The sequence below is a fragment of the Aureobasidium namibiae genome, assembly GCF_000721765.1.
Source record: "Aureobasidium namibiae CBS 147.97 unplaced genomic scaffold scaffold_13, whole genome shotgun sequence".
Classification (NCBI taxonomy): Eukaryota; Fungi; Ascomycota; class Dothideomycetes; order Dothideales; family Saccotheciaceae; genus Aureobasidium; species Aureobasidium namibiae.
Genome location: NW_013581196.1, coordinates 235,652 through 250,076, shown reverse-complemented (window position 1 = coordinate 250,076; position 14,425 = coordinate 235,652). Strand labels below are relative to the sequence as shown.

The window sequence follows — 14,425 nt, the reverse complement described above, 5'->3', positions numbered from 1 at the left end:
CAAGTCATCATATTTTGACCAGGCAACCCGCTTCTTCACGCAACCCAACTCGACAGCGCAAAAGCAGACTTGAATGAGCATGACGGCTTCAACAGAGGGATGCTTGTGCGGTAGATTTGGGTCTCACGATCCCCTTGAGGAAAGCAGAGTTAAGCGTGTCGCGTGGCGGCACCGTCGCTGTTAGATGCGCTGTGGGCTCGATGATGGTGGCTTGAAGAATAGTAGACGAAAAGAAAAGGTTGGGTGCAGAAGTTTGTCTTTGTTTAGCCTGTTTTGAGGGAATGAGCGGTTTCATGCTGGGGTTTGTATTTCTGAGAAGGAGCAACTACATCCCCTCATAGTCTCTCATCCGCACTTCCATTTTCGAAAGATCTGGTTACACGCCAACGACAGTTACAATAAAAGCATTCATATTGCACTTCTAACCGACAACTGACCCATGTCCTGCAGTCCCACCACTTCGCGAGCTACCCGGTCTCTCGCTTCTAACCCTCCTCTCCCTCCTGAAGCATCCAAACTGTCCTTTAGTGCCCTCCCTCAATCTCTTCAAGATCGCCCTCATTTCAGGTAACTCGGCTTGCAGTCTAGTTCTTGCATCTGCATCAGTCCTCTCGTCGAGCACCAAGTATATCCTCGATTGTATATCGGAGGCCTTTTCAGTAGTGTAATTGGACAACGTCTGAGCAAGAAGTTCGACATCAAGGGTTGCTTGCATCAGAGCTGCGAGGGAATATGTACGGCGCTCTGAGAAGGCCGCTAGTAGGGATTCACTGGCAGATTCGAGGAAGTGCGATAGAAGGGGTGAAGTCAGTGTGCTTGCTGTTGTCGAGACTTCAGTGTGTACCAATACTAATGCGAGAAGTACATCATAGATATAGGGTCGAGCGTTTGTGGGTCGCGAAGAGGTCTTGGGTAGCCAGTCCGGAGAGGAGATGCCAGCTGTGATGATCTCGCGAAGTTTTGTTGTGGTAGGCTTGACGTAACCTAGGAATAGACGATCGTCGATTTGCTTGAGTACATCGCGGATCTGCTTAGACTCGTCCGTAAACTTGATCGAAAAGGAGGATTCGAATTGTGAGATTAATTGAGGCACCACTTCACGACGCAGGTGGTTCAAATTGCTGAGTGTGAGCAGCAGGCGGACGTTCTGTATCGATGTTAGAGCTTTGATAATTCCCGATTATTTTTAATGACTTACTTTGTCTGTCGCTCGTGTGTTTACGATGTTGCTGTCGTATTTCGAACCTCCTTGCATTATCGGTACCGTCAGACCGTCTGGATCATCAATTCCGGATTCGTCGAGCTTCTTGTTCTTCTCTGCATTCTCCACGGCGCCGCTGAGTGTTTTGTATATACTTGTGATAAACTGATGCCTGACCATCTGCAGAAGCTTGGTAGGCGGAGGTCCAACAACGTCTTCGTAGCCAGGGCGCGACATGGCGCCAGAGATGTATAGAATCTTCTGCATATCGCCAAGTATCGTCTCTTCGAAAGCACTGAAGCGGAAAGGCATGTTGGTAAGATCACGACGATCGGTATGCCGCGTCCAATCTTCAAGATATCTGGTCTTGTCGGAGTCGACGTTCCAAGCGGCACAAACAGCCTGGATGCACCGTTCGCGTACGCCACTGACCATGGTCTTGAGTTGTTCTGCCATGCGGTAGTTGTCTCTGACAAGGGAAAGACTAGCGACCTCGCCTGCTGACGAGCCAACGAGGAGCAGAACATTACTGAGATAATGAACACCACTCAGGACGTTCGCATAAGGTGCCCAGAAGGCAAACTTCTCCCAAGGTTCACCCCTCTTAGGTGAGGGCTCTGGGATATTGTTCACGTCGAAAGAAAACATGCGCTGGTCGTTAGCCAAACTAGCTGAGGGAGTGTCCGGCGTTGCGGGAACAGGTGAGAACAGAGATGAGATGTCTTCAACTGGCGAGTCCACAAAGAAGGAGAAGATATTCTCGCGCATGCTGTTGAGCAGATCTGCAGCCGATTGACGGAGACGGTTTATCTCATCTTCTCTGAGATCAAGATGTTGGCGACCCTCTGAAGAAAAGACACTGGTAGGCAGGTTCCTCTGGGCTTTGTGAGAGATAAATGACTCTGCGGTCTCCCAAAATTCGACAATCTCCCCCAGAAGACCGCCTTGTACCGATAGCAAGCTGTTGAGCGCACTCTGAATCTTCTCCCAGAAGTCAATGATCTTAGCAGCGTCCATGGCGTTGGAAGCGTTGTTTGAACTTCGGTCCTGTACGAGGTTGGCCACAGCAGATTGGAGATGCAGCTTCGAGGTCTGGAGGCTGGGTGGCTCTGCCGAAGCCAGACGCCGCCTTGAAACTTCAATCTCTATACGCATACGGTCGAAGGAACGAGTAAGCTTTTCTTTGAGGTTATTGTAACGACTGAACAACCAGAATGTGATGGGATTGTCGTCCATGTCGATTTGCAAGAGTGTAGCGATCAAAGTCATTGTTGTATCAGGTTGAGCAGCAGTAGATGGCGTAGAGCGACGGATTCTAGCAGCAGAAAGCTGTTTACGGGACTCGCGTTTGAAGGCACCGATTTGAGATTGAGCATCCGACCAAACCTTTGCAGCGACCAAAATCTGATGAACGTCTGAATCGGATAATTCTTGATTAGATTCGGCTTTCCGAGTGGCATCATTGGCGATCTTTTTAGCACGGTTGTACTCGGACACAAGAGAGTCATAGTCCTTCTTACGGATGGCATCTTGTAGAGCCTGGCCGATGCCAAAAACGTCACGATGTTGTTCGAGGTAGGTCAGAACAGACTTGAGATCTTCTTCTTTTTCACGTCCACTCAGAGCAGGGCCCCAGACTTCTTCAGCTTTGGCGCCCAGCTCAATCAGGGGAGCTTTGATACCGAGAACACCATATTCACTCTCTTTTGTCAGGGCATTCTTCTTCTTGTCTGGCAGCTTGGTGATAGCGGGAGGTGAAAGGGCACCGCTAGGAGTACGGAAATGCGAGATGCCACCGCGACTGGTGTGCCTCGAATGTCTTCGCTGATGACCAGGAGAGACGGGCATGGACTGCTGGCCTTGTGTGCGCATCTCGGTGTATACATTGTCGATGGTAGCCTTGGCCTTGACGAAGCGTTCGAAGTTGGACTCGACCAGCAGTTTAAGAGAGGCCGACTTTTGCTCGATTGAACTAGACAAGAAGTGGAGACCTTTGAGAAGCGAGTCGGTCGAGGCATCGTGGTGGACTTGGGACAGGAATAAGTTGGGCGAGAAGGTGGTCGAGGACAGCATGAAGTGGTTGCGCAAGCGCAAGTTCTCCTCGACAGGCAGGCCACGACGGCGCAGTTCGTGGACGACACTCGGGACAATGCCCAGGGGATCGGGTTCATCCTTCTGGACAGTATTGTCGGCTCTCTTTGCACCAGCAGAGCGGGAGCGATCCAGGGCAGCGAACTTGGACTCCCTGGGGTTCGTTCGTGTCGCGGGATTGTCGTCGGGACTGTCATAGTCGTCGTCGTCGTCGTCCCGGTCAGGCCATTCCGAAGGATGTAGCGAGTCGAGCTTGTAATGGTTCAACAACTCGCGCTCGACTTCGGCAGACATTGTTGTTGTTCCGAGTGGAAGGCGCGACCTCGAAGTCAATCGATGTTAGCTAGCATGACCTCCGTACTGGCCGTAATCGCGGGGATGAATGGCTTATGCAGACGAGTGTGGGGATTGTGCACAGCTGCTGCGGCGGCAGGTGGTTGCTGGTCGCGGCGGCCCGAGTTTGGCCGCGATTTCGACTTTGCTCTACAGTACGGACACTCTCTACCGCTATCCTCCACTGCTACCCTTTGCAGCACACCCTCTCCCGTCGCCCTCTCTCGCCCTCCTACCCACACCCTTCAACATGCTTGGACCCCGATCATTGGTCGCACCTGCCCGCCAGGGTCTGCGTCAGGCCAGACAGCAGCAGTTCACCAGAGTCTCGTTTGCTCGCTCCTACGCCGTCGCTTCCAGCGATAGAGTCGCAAAGTTCAAGGGTACCAAGGGCAACGACGGCAAGTACGCCGTCTCGCTGATCGAGGGTGACGGCATCGGTCCCGAGATCTCCCAGTCGGTCAAGGACATTTTCGAGGCCGCCAACGTCCCCATCAAGTGGGAGCCCGTCGATGTCACCCCCCGCCTGAACGAGGACGGCAAGACCGTCATCCCCGACGAGACCATCGAGTCCATCTCGCGCAACTACGTCGCCCTCAAGGGTCCCCTCGCCGTACGTCCACCTGATCAACCCGCTCCACCTGCTCTCAATCCCCTCGCCCACCCGCGCCATCCTTGACCACCTCACCTCTGCATGCGCTCCACGCTAACGCTTCTCCCTTCCAGACCCCCATTGGCAAGGGTCACGTCTCGCTCAACCTGACTCTCCGCCGTACCTTCAACCTCTTCGCCAACGTTCGTCCTTGCAAGTCCATCCAGGGCTACAAGACCCCTTACGACGGTGTCGACACCGTCCTCATCCGTGAGAACACCGAGGGAGAATACTCTGGCATCGAGCACGTCGTCGTCGACGGCGTCGTCCAGTCCATCAAGCTCATCACCCGCAAGGCTTCCGAGCGCGTCCTGCGCTACGCCTTCGAGTACGCCCAGGAGGTCGGCAAGAACAAGGTCCGCGCCGTCCACAAGGCCACCATCATGAAGATGTCCGATGGTCTCTTCCTCAACACCGCTCGCGCCATGTCCCAGCAGTACCCCAACGTCGAGTTCGACGCCGAGCTTCTCGACAACACCTGCCTGAAGGTCGTTACCGACCCCACCCCTTACAACGACAAGGTCCTGGTTATGCCCAACCTGTACGGTGACATTCTCTCCGACATGTGCGCCGGTCTGATCGGTGGTCTTGGTCTGACCCCCTCGGGTAACATTGGTGACGAGTGCTCCATCTTCGAGGCCGTCCACGGTTCCGCTCCCGATATTGCTGGCAAGGGCCTTGCCAACCCCACCGCTCTCCTCCTTTCCTCCATCATGATGCTGCAACACATGGGTCTTCACACCGAGGCCAACAGAATCCAGAAGGCCATCTTCGATGTTCTTGCTGAGGGCAAGGTATGTTTCTCCTCTGCCATCTTCTCCTTATATCACAAATGCTGACATCTGCTCCTAGACCATCACCGGTGATCTCGGTGGTTCGGCCAAGACCCACGAGTACGCCGCCGCCGTCATCTCGAAGCTCGCTTAGAAGGCCACTTCATCACTAGAAGAAAACGATTGGGTTCATGAGTCGTGGTGAGGGAGGAAGAGAGACAGAGACAAAGCTGACGAAAATCATCTATAAACACCGGTATTTTCTTGTTTCCTTTTCTGCTCCTCATTCTGTTCGTGTCCCCTTCGAGTCTCTCTATCACTTGTCTTGTTTATCCGTTGTAACAACACACCCTGCTGAATACCAATTTTTGTTCATTTTCTCTCTTTTGTTTCTTTTTCGCATGTGATGTTTAAAACTCCTTTTTGTTTTGTGCAAAATTTTTTGTGTTCTGAAACTTGCTTGGTAAAGTGGAGGAGGTCGGGTTCGGCGGCATCGAGTTTCGGTTATGGGGCTCACACTTCCGTGCTGAGTAGAGCTTCGCTCCTCCGTTGCGGCCCGAAAGTGCGGCAGTCGTTTGTCCTGTGGCTTCCCGACAGGGCCTGCCTCCGTTTGATAGCATACACTTCATATAGGACACTTGAATCGATCATTCTGTACTACCATCATGGTCTCACTGAGGTGATTGGTGGGGAAGTTACAGCAGAAGGTCATGAAGAGGCATGAGACATTGTATGTTGAAAGTTGAAAAGACGCTTTGAATTCTCAAAGGCGGGTACGAGTAAACATCCCAGAGAATGAAGATGCAGTAGAATCGCCGTTTTTGCCCTTTTTTGCTTCTTGTTCATATGCTAGAGCACCTTCCACCATCCTCACTTCTACTCAATGGTAGAGTACATACGCCTTTTACGCCAGAGCCAAGATATGCGACTTGAGAACTTCAAAAAAAAAAAGAAAAGAAAAAGCAACCAGGCCCCCCTTGTGTTTCCCTTTCCTCACACCTATTTGAGGTGTTCCCTTTGATCGTCTCTTAGTCGTGATGCATAAAGAGTTGACTGATGCTCTCGCCGTGGTGGTTGCGGCGAATGGATTCGGCGAGCAAAGTGCTCACGTCTAGGATGACCAGCTTGTTCATACCCTTGCGCTTCTCCTCGGGGATGGGGAAGGCATTGGTGACGACGATGGCGTCAATCTCCTGGCACTCGTTCATCTCGCGAAGGCAGTCGCCGCCAAATAGACCGTGAGTAGCCATGCAGATGACCTTTGTGGCACCACCTCTCTTGACAACGGTCTCGGCTGCGGCGATCCATGAGCCAGCCTTGTCGATGATGTCGTCGACGATGAAGACGGGGCGGTCGCGAACGTTGCCGACGAGTGTGATGGTGGTTTCGAGCTCGGGGTCCTGGAGTGCTTCTTCCTCTTCGTCGTCAGATGCTGTGGCATCGCCGGTACCACCGAGGCCAAAGTCAGGGCGGCGAGACGAGGCATTGGACATGAAGGAGTTCATCATATGGTCGGGCACATCTTCGTCGTCGGATCCAGCGCTCTTGGAGTGGTAGAGGCCAGGAGTGGAATTGATCATAGGCGACATGACCGGAGAAGGGAAGTCATCGTCGACAAGATGACCGTGAATCAGGCGACCGGTGATAACGTTGCGGGCACGCTCATCTGTGTACTCATCCGCATCTTCCTCCTCTTCGTTGTCGGAGCTGTGTTCGACCGGAGGCTGCACGGTGCCCAAAGCAGTGGCCATGCGATGAATCTTGGGGGGACCATCAAGACCAAAGCTAGGGCGGCTGGGTCTGTTGCTCGAAGCACCTTCTTGTTCTTCTTGGTCATCCTCCTTGATGAGACCATCAGACGAGTCGGGGCGCGAGAATTGGGCCAAGGGACTGGGTAGAGCAGGAGCACCCAACAGCCTGCTGTTGAAAGATGTGATGGAACGCTGTTTTGCAGGGCGGCGGTGGAAGTTGTCAGGGCGTGCTTCAGAGTTGCCGTGAACAGAGGGCTTGCTGGCGCCGGATTGAGGAGCGAAGTCGTGCTCAATTGGAGGAGCGTGGTCGAGATCGATGTGCTGTTCAGCTTCGACTTCTTCAGAAGCTGCCGACTGAATCTCGATCGGGGGCATGTTCTCGCCAGTAGCAGATTGGTAGATGACGCTGTTGTACATGTTCTGACCCATGGTGAAACGTCTCCTGTCGGTGGTGACAATGCCGAAGCTCAACTTCAAAGCATCGGCCAGTGAGGTGACACGCTTGGTACCACCAGGGTTCTTGCTGACAACGACACCGGATTTCCAGTTATCAACGGTGCTACGGATCCAGCGAGCGAGAAGAGGCTCGGCGACCAGGTTGTCGACAGGGCACTTGAAGAAGCCCTGCATCTGGCTGGCGTGGAGGTCAATGGTGATGACATGGTTAACGCCGGCGACGTGCATGAGGTTGGCAATCATGCGGGCAGTGATGGCACCGCGATGACTCTTCTTCTTGGACTGGCGCGAGTATGGGAAGTATGGCATGATGGCCGTGACGGACTTGGACGAGCCTCCCTTGCAAGCGGCGATCATGATGAGTAGCTCCATGACATCGTCGTTGGTCCTGGGGAGGTCAGCCGAATGCTTCAGCTTCAGCTACCATACGAATCGACATACTTGTGAGAACCACTCTGCACGATGAAGACATCCTGGTCGCGCACCGACGTCTTGATCTCGACACTCGTCTCTCCATTGGCGAACTTTCTAAGCTCGACCTTGTCGGGTTTCCTGCCGAGCTTCTCGCAGATGGCATCGGTCAGGGCTGGATGGCTGAGGCCGCCAAAGACACAAGTGCGACGCATCTTGGCTGTCGACGATCGAGGTTGTTGTTTTGGAGTGCGAGGGCCGGGCGACGCGGGCGTTGGACGTTCGACGAGGACGGGCTTTCGAATTGATCGCGTCAAGGCGAGTGCTGCTTCACTTCTGCTCTGTTCACATGCTGAGGTAGTGAGCTCGATGCTTTTTTGCTGCACCAGAAGTTATTTGCTTGCTTCCGTTATCGCCGGCTAGCGCCATGTCACTTGGCGGGGGTCTGGTCATCACTGAGCACGAATCAACCCTCCTGCACAAACCTCACTGCTGCTTGAGATATCGAACACGATCAAAGTAGGAACGTTCATAAACAAAAGGACACTGAAACTCTACTAAAAGACAAAACCGCTGTTACTCTTCTTCTTCTTCTTCTACTTCCGCATCACTTCCTTCGTCCTGTACCCGTCATCCATCCACCCTTCGTCCTTCCCACTCTCTTCACCACTGCTCACACATCTACACAGGGGTAGCCTTACTCATAGCAACCAACCTCTTGACACCCACCATCCAGTTCGCACCTTCACTCTCCAACTTCACCTTCATCATCTCCATCAACACTTGAGTCGCACGCTCGAAATCCCTAGCTTGCAGTGCCTGTGCGATCTCCGCCAACATGGCAATAGTGTCAGGCTTGACAAGCGTCCCATTGTTGAGATGGTCAAACAGGATGTTGAGGCGCTTCTCCACGTCGTTGACTTGGGTGGTGAAGGAGGCAGGTGCGCGGGACTTTACGCGTGCCATATCTGCCGAGAGAATCTCGTAGACAGGTGTCGCGTTGGCAGGCATGTGGGTGCGGTCGCCAGGAGCTGAGAAGGGGGAGTCAGTATGAGCATGGCCATAAGTGTATAGATGGCACTTACGGTATTTGGCAGCTGCAGGTGCAGAGCGCTGCGACTGTGCGGTCGTGGGCCGCGAAGGCAATTGTTGAGGTGCAGCTGCTGGCGGAGGTGTCGCTTGAGGGGGCGCAGCTTGAGATGGTGCGGCTTGAGGTGGTGTGGCTCTGGGAGGGCCTTGTGGAGGACCACGAGGAGGTCCCTGTGGCGGAGGTGGGATTGCTTGTGGAGCGGGAGGTTGCGATTGCGAAGGTGCTTGACCGTAAGGTGCTACCGGTGCTCTTGCGCCGTATGCTGAAGCTGCGGGTGCGTAGGGCGATGGTGCTGGGGCACCGTAGGGGTTGGGAGCAACGTTACGTGGTGGTGGCAGACCACCAACTGCAGGTGTAGGCTGTGATCCAGGTGCCGGTGCGTAACGGTTGCTAGCTGGGCCGGTTGCAGTCGCGTTAGGAGGAGGGTTGTAAGACGAAGGACCGCGGCCGAGTGGGGGAGCTTGCGGTGGTGGCAATCCTGGGGCAGATGATTGTTGTCCTGGGGCTGGGGTGTAGGCATTTGAGGCAGCCGAAATGGGACGTTGAATCTGCGGAGGACCTGAAGGCGGCGACATAACACGAGGGGTCATCTGTCCTGCCTTTGGTGGTGGCGGTGGAAGAGCAGCAGCAGGCTGTTGGCCATACGCGCTGCCGGGAGCAGGTGGAGGTGACATGATAGGTGCGTTAGGGAAAGGGGAAGACATGGCAGCCATTCCAGGAGTGCCTCTTCTTGAAGGCTGAACAGGCTTTGAGAAGCCTTCCGGAAGGTCGTTCCACTGTTGTGTCTCGCCCTTCTTGGGTGGCGGAGGCAGAGCACTGGGAGTCATACCACGAGGAGGTGCCATGGGAGCAGCCGGTGCTCCGTAGGGTCCTGGTTGGCCGTATGCCGAGTTTTGCGGGGGTTGGTATCCTTGAGGAGCGTATGCTTGCGTGGGAGGTGCGTATGGGTTGGACACAGCCGCGGGTTGAGCGGCACCGGGAGGAGCGTAAGCATTTGCACCACCGATAGGAGCAGGTGTTGACATGATACCCCCACTGGGTGCGTAAGGGTTTCCAGCAGCAAGAGGCGCAGGAGTAGGAGCAGAGTAAGGTGCCGTTGGTGCGGCAGCACGAGCAGCGGCAGCAGCGGGTTGTCTCTGGACTTGAGGAACCACAGGCTTCGTTCTGTTGGCAAGCTTGACTCTCTGCTGGGCAACCTCTGCACCAGAGTACTTGCGAGGCAGCAGATCCAAGTACTTCTCAGCAACTTGCAACTGACCATGACTGGCCAGAATGTCGGCGTACTCGGCGTACTTGGTGTATAGAGGAGCAAGCTTCCAGTTCTCGCTAGCCTGGCGATCGGGATCTTGGAAGCCGACGACCTGGCGGAACACAGTGACCTTCTCGATGAAGTCTTGCAGAGTTCTGGCGTGAACAGAGAAGCTGGTTTCGCCTTCTGAAGCTTCCAGGCCAGCGCTTTCCTTCTCCTGCAGCTCCTGAGCCCAGATGGCGACAACCTTCTCGAGCTTTGAGCCAGCAAGGAAACAGAAAGATGCATCTCTTCTCAGGGTACCCTTGTCGGTAGCATCTGACAGGGATTCCTCGAGACGGTCACCCAGAGCCTCACACAAGTCTGAGAACTCGGTCTCATCGGCGAATGTGCACAGAGTTGCCATGACCTCCTTCCAGTTTGAGAGATCAGCGTTGTGGACAACGTCCCACAAATTCTTACCAACAATCGAGGCAAGCAGACGCAGATAGTTGGGACCCTTGGCCTTTTGCTTCAAGTAGGCAGTCTGTACCTTGTCCATGCACTTCTGTCCACCGCAGATAGCAATCATGAAGGCATCTGACATGCGACTATCCTTCAGGCAAACATCAAGCGCGGATTCGAAGTTGCCGAGCATGAGAGCGCGTGTGATGTTCTTGTCTGCGTCCGACTCTTCACCACTGAAGATGTGGAAGGGCTGGTTGGTCTTGGCACCCTTGGTCGCTGCAAGATCTGCCAGGAAGTTATCGCCATCTTCTCCATCAGCGTTGTTATCGTTGCCGAAGAAGTTGCTGTCATCCTCCTCAACAGGTTTCTCGACGTCGCCGTTGACGTTAAGGTTGGCTGTCTTCTGGGCGACCTCAGTCTCATCGGCAAAGCCAAGATATTCCCTCAGCTTCTTCCTCGACTTTCCAGCGTTCAATGTTTCGATGACTTGCCAGTCAGCCTTCTCTTCCTCGTTGGTTGCAGCCGAAATCTTTGCTTCGCAGATACTGGCCAAGTCGCCTCCTTTGAGCGATTCTTCGAACTTCTGGGAAGCCTCGGTCACGGCTGAGTCGACAGCAAAAGTCTCGATGCTGACGGTCGATTTTCTTGTCGCGGAGTCGGTAGCAAGTCTAACGAGCTTTCCTCCAAATCCGAAAGATACACCAGCGGGGCGCTCCATCCATTTGGGGGCCTTGGGCAAAGAGAAAGAGACATGCTGGGGCTGATCCTGGACCTGGTTGAAAAAGTCATCGCTGTCTAGAGCTTGTTGAGCAGTAGTCTTCTCTTCGTTCTTCGAATTTGTGTTCTGAATAGTTTGGACAGCAATCTTGCCATCGAATGAGGCGGTAGCAAGAAGTCCAGGGTTGTGAGGGTTCCAGCGGGTCTGGAAGGTCCAGTTTGTGACGACGGGGAAGTCGCCGTATGACTCGCCAGTGTGAGGGTTCCACGCGACTGAGCGGTTGTCCTTGCCGGCAGAGAGCAACAAGCTCGAGTCTTGCAAACACCACGACAGAGAGAGAACACCAAGCTCGTGACCACGGAGAATGCGCTCGGGAGCACTGGAGTTGCGCAGATCCCACATCAAGATCAGAGGATCTTGATCGTTGGGGATGGCTGTCATGAGCTTGGTCGCAACATCGGGGTCCCAGGCTACAGCACTAACAGGCTTACGACCGTAGTTGTTCAATGTCAAGTTCTCCTTCTTTTGTCTGACATCCCAGATAGTGACGAAGCCTCCACTTGAACCAGTAGCCAGAATGTGAGGAACCTTGGAGCCCTTGTTCCAATCCAAACACTCAAAGTCATCAGCTCTTGCAGCACCTCCACCCAGTCTGAAGGGATTCGCAATGTTGTTCAGGTCGTAGATGAACAGCTCTCCCTTGGCACCAGCAGTCGCAAGCAGGTCGTGTTTCGAGTGGTTGAATTGAACAGTCTTGATGGCTCCAGAGTGTTTTGTTGTTCTGGACATGAACGAGTCGGAGGGGCTGGAGCGAAGCTTCTCGGCGTCCCAGAGATCGAGCGAGCCATTCTCAAGAGCACCAGCGATGATACCACGAAAGCGATCGGCGGTAGGCTGGCTCCATGCGATGTCGTAGAACCTACAGGAGTGTCAGAGCTAGAACGAACGTGTCAAGTTGTGGGGTTGTGTACCTCGAGTCTGTGGAGATTGTTCCCACAGGAGACAAGTCTGGCGAGGCATCAACCTGGTCTAGCTGCAAGTCCCACAGCTCCAAGTTGGTATCGTTGGAAAAGTCGTCGTCGACGGCACCAGCGCGGGTTCCAGTAGCGAGCAATGGCGGAGCTGAGCCGGGCGACCACGCAAAGGCGGCAGTGCGAGGAATCTCGCGTAGTCGAACCATTGTCGAGTCTCTATAAGCAGTAGGCTTAGTCCAGTCCAAGCATACAGCAAACGAGAGCAAGCTGTGGTGAGAAGAGCAGAAAGGGGGTCGTGTATGGGATAATTATTGACCAGCCTTAAGGGCGTCGGGAACTTCGACTTGCCCTTCGTCACACCTGGCCTTCCGCCTGCCGCCCAAAAGGCCAGAATCTGGGGCACATTGCAGCCACGCCTTGGCATCAGAAGATCCGCTCTACCTAACTCTTTTTGTTGCTTGCAATCCAATCCACCTTGCGCATATAAACTCATCAGCACATATCAAAGTCATGTCTGACGCACCGAGACCTAAAGCAACTGTCTACGTCGGTGGTCTTACCTCGGCCGTCGACACCCATACTCTACACAACGCCTTCATTCCCTTTGGTCCGATCGTCAACATTTCCTTGCCCAAACCAGAACTACCATCGAATCCGGAACCTCACCGCGGCTTTGGATACGTTGAATTTGAGAGTCCTCAGGATGCTCAGGAATCAATCGACAACATGGACCAAAGCGAACTCTTCGGCCGTGTCATCAAGGTCAATCTAGCCAAGGAACAAAAGGCTGAAGGAGAAGGCCTAGGAAGCAAGACTGCTATCTGGGAGCAAGTGAGTATTATGATCGTTTTCTTTCTGTGGTACAAGATACTGATTGTCGCTGTAGGAAGGTTATCTGGCAGCGCACGCTGTTAGCGACGAGGACCGTATGGCTGCACGAGGAGATGAAAGTGGCCACGACGGTCCCGCGGATCCCATGCAAGGTCTGGACGGTCTCGACGTTGCTGGCCCTCAGCAAGCTTAAGAGTCCTTTTCTTTTTTGTCAAGTTCATAGCGAGGCGTTCGGGTTGTGCGACCGAGGTCGATCATTGTATTCTCACAGAATCATGGAGATGGAAGAGGATGGCATTTGTAGATACGCAGTTTTTCGAAATGTGCAGAGACACTGTAAAGATTTATCGTTTGATGATTATGCGAGTGTTGACCTCGGACTCCTCTCTGGCGTCCAAGTCCAGCTCAAGAGCCACCACGGTCTTGATATAGACCAGACTGTCCTGGACCTCTAGCCATGTTCCATTACTCGCGGTCGCTCCTACAAACACGCCTTCCCCTGACACTAAGAATAATTGACACCTGTTCTAATAAGAGGCACACGATAAAAAGCCTATCATCCAAGCACTATACAAGGTCCGACTTAGCCCCCCGTGAGAAGATTCTGAAGCGATGCATTATCCTTGGAAAAAATCGCACGTGCTACATCCGATAGAATGGTCGCTTTCGAAGTCCCTATCGAGTTCAGGTATGCTGCAAGTCAGGCACCAATGCTCGCAAATTCAGGAGAAAGAGCACAATCCGGCCGAGAGGTATTTGACGAGTACTACAAGAAACTGAATACACAAGCCGGTGCACTGATACACTGTGTAATATAGAATTTTTCAAATATGCAATGCTTCTGTCGACAATCTAGTGGGAAGGCTTGGTGTCGGAAGGAGACGAAGCCTGGTTGTGGCCTCTGGATCTGTACAGACGAAGGGTACCGTCGGTGAACAGCTTGCGGATAAGCGAGTAGGCGGCGAAGGTAATGGCAACGCTGTCAAGGTGTTAAGATTGGTCGATGTGTTTGGCGGTTCGAATGTGGACTTACGCGAGAACAACGCCTAGAGATTGGTTAGCTCTAGATAACGAGAAAGGGAATCAAACAGACATACCGATGGGGATCAACTCTGGGGGAATCTTCTTCAGGGTACGGATACGCTGAGAGATGGTGTGTGCTGTAAGATGATTTGTTAGGTTTGCGGGGTCGCAGTACAGTATCAAGATCAGGGTGGCGTACCAGAGTGCTCCTCCTTCTGCAATTGAAGTCAGCATTGAATTGGCAGGATACGAGGACGGGCACGTAGACGTACGGGAATGGGCTCTCTGAACTTGGGGGTGTTCTTGAAGCCGCGAGTCTGCTGGAAGATGCGGGTGGCGGGGCGAGCCTTGACTGCCTGCAGAGCAGGAGCCTGAGCGCGCAGGGCGGAGGCGACGATACGACTCGAGATCATGCTGAATTGGGA

The 14,425-nt window shown here is 53.7% G+C and overlaps 6 protein-coding genes across 6 annotated transcripts; 2 read left to right on the top strand and 4 right to left on the bottom strand.

The window, feature by feature from the left end:
- Window positions 1-478: 478 nt before the first annotated feature.
- On the bottom strand, window positions 479-3,586 carry M436DRAFT_14321 (exocyst complex protein; the record flags this gene model as incomplete). The annotated part of the gene is made up of 2 exons (XM_013569932.1): window positions 479-1,147; window positions 1,265-3,586. Coding segments are annotated over 2 exons (2,991 nt in total), but the record flags the coding sequence as incomplete, so codon positions are not given.
- A 289-nt stretch (window positions 3,587-3,875) lies between these two features.
- Window positions 3,876-5,204, top strand: M436DRAFT_74372 (uncharacterized protein; the record flags this gene model as incomplete). The annotated part of the gene is made up of 3 exons (XM_013570207.1): window positions 3,876-4,238; window positions 4,352-5,071; window positions 5,130-5,204. 3 exons carry the CDS (start codon window positions 3,876-3,878, stop codon window positions 5,202-5,204), a joined length of 1,158 nt encoding a protein of 385 aa, XP_013425661.1.
- An 874-nt stretch (window positions 5,205-6,078) lies between these two features.
- M436DRAFT_51012 (phosphoribosyl pyrophosphokinase) lies at window positions 6,079-7,883 on the bottom strand (the record flags this gene model as incomplete). The annotated part of the gene is made up of 3 exons (XM_013569990.1): window positions 6,079-6,441; window positions 7,207-7,645; window positions 7,699-7,883. 3 exons carry the CDS (start codon window positions 7,881-7,883, stop codon window positions 6,079-6,081), a joined length of 987 nt encoding a protein of 328 aa, XP_013425444.1.
- A 466-nt stretch (window positions 7,884-8,349) lies between these two features.
- On the bottom strand, window positions 8,350-12,352 carry M436DRAFT_51056 (uncharacterized protein; the record flags this gene model as incomplete). The annotated part of the gene is made up of 3 exons (XM_013569998.1): window positions 8,350-8,699; window positions 8,754-12,091; window positions 12,144-12,352. 3 exons carry the CDS (start codon window positions 12,350-12,352, stop codon window positions 8,350-8,352), a joined length of 3,897 nt encoding a protein of 1,298 aa, XP_013425452.1.
- Window positions 12,353-12,656: 304 nt separating this feature from the next.
- M436DRAFT_83583 (peptidyl prolyl cis-trans isomerase cyclophilin) lies at window positions 12,657-13,170 on the top strand (the record flags this gene model as incomplete). Its single annotated transcript, XM_013570206.1, has 2 exons — window positions 12,657-12,977; window positions 13,033-13,170. 2 exons carry the CDS (start codon window positions 12,657-12,659, stop codon window positions 13,168-13,170), a joined length of 459 nt encoding a protein of 152 aa, XP_013425660.1.
- A 659-nt stretch (window positions 13,171-13,829) lies between these two features.
- Window positions 13,830-14,413, bottom strand: M436DRAFT_83582 (uncharacterized protein; the record flags this gene model as incomplete). Its single annotated transcript, XM_013570205.1, has 5 exons — window positions 13,830-13,956; window positions 14,011-14,023; window positions 14,075-14,137; window positions 14,200-14,215; window positions 14,273-14,413. 5 exons carry the CDS (start codon window positions 14,411-14,413, stop codon window positions 13,830-13,832), a joined length of 360 nt encoding a protein of 119 aa, XP_013425659.1.
- Between the last annotated feature and the right edge of the window lie 12 nt (window positions 14,414-14,425).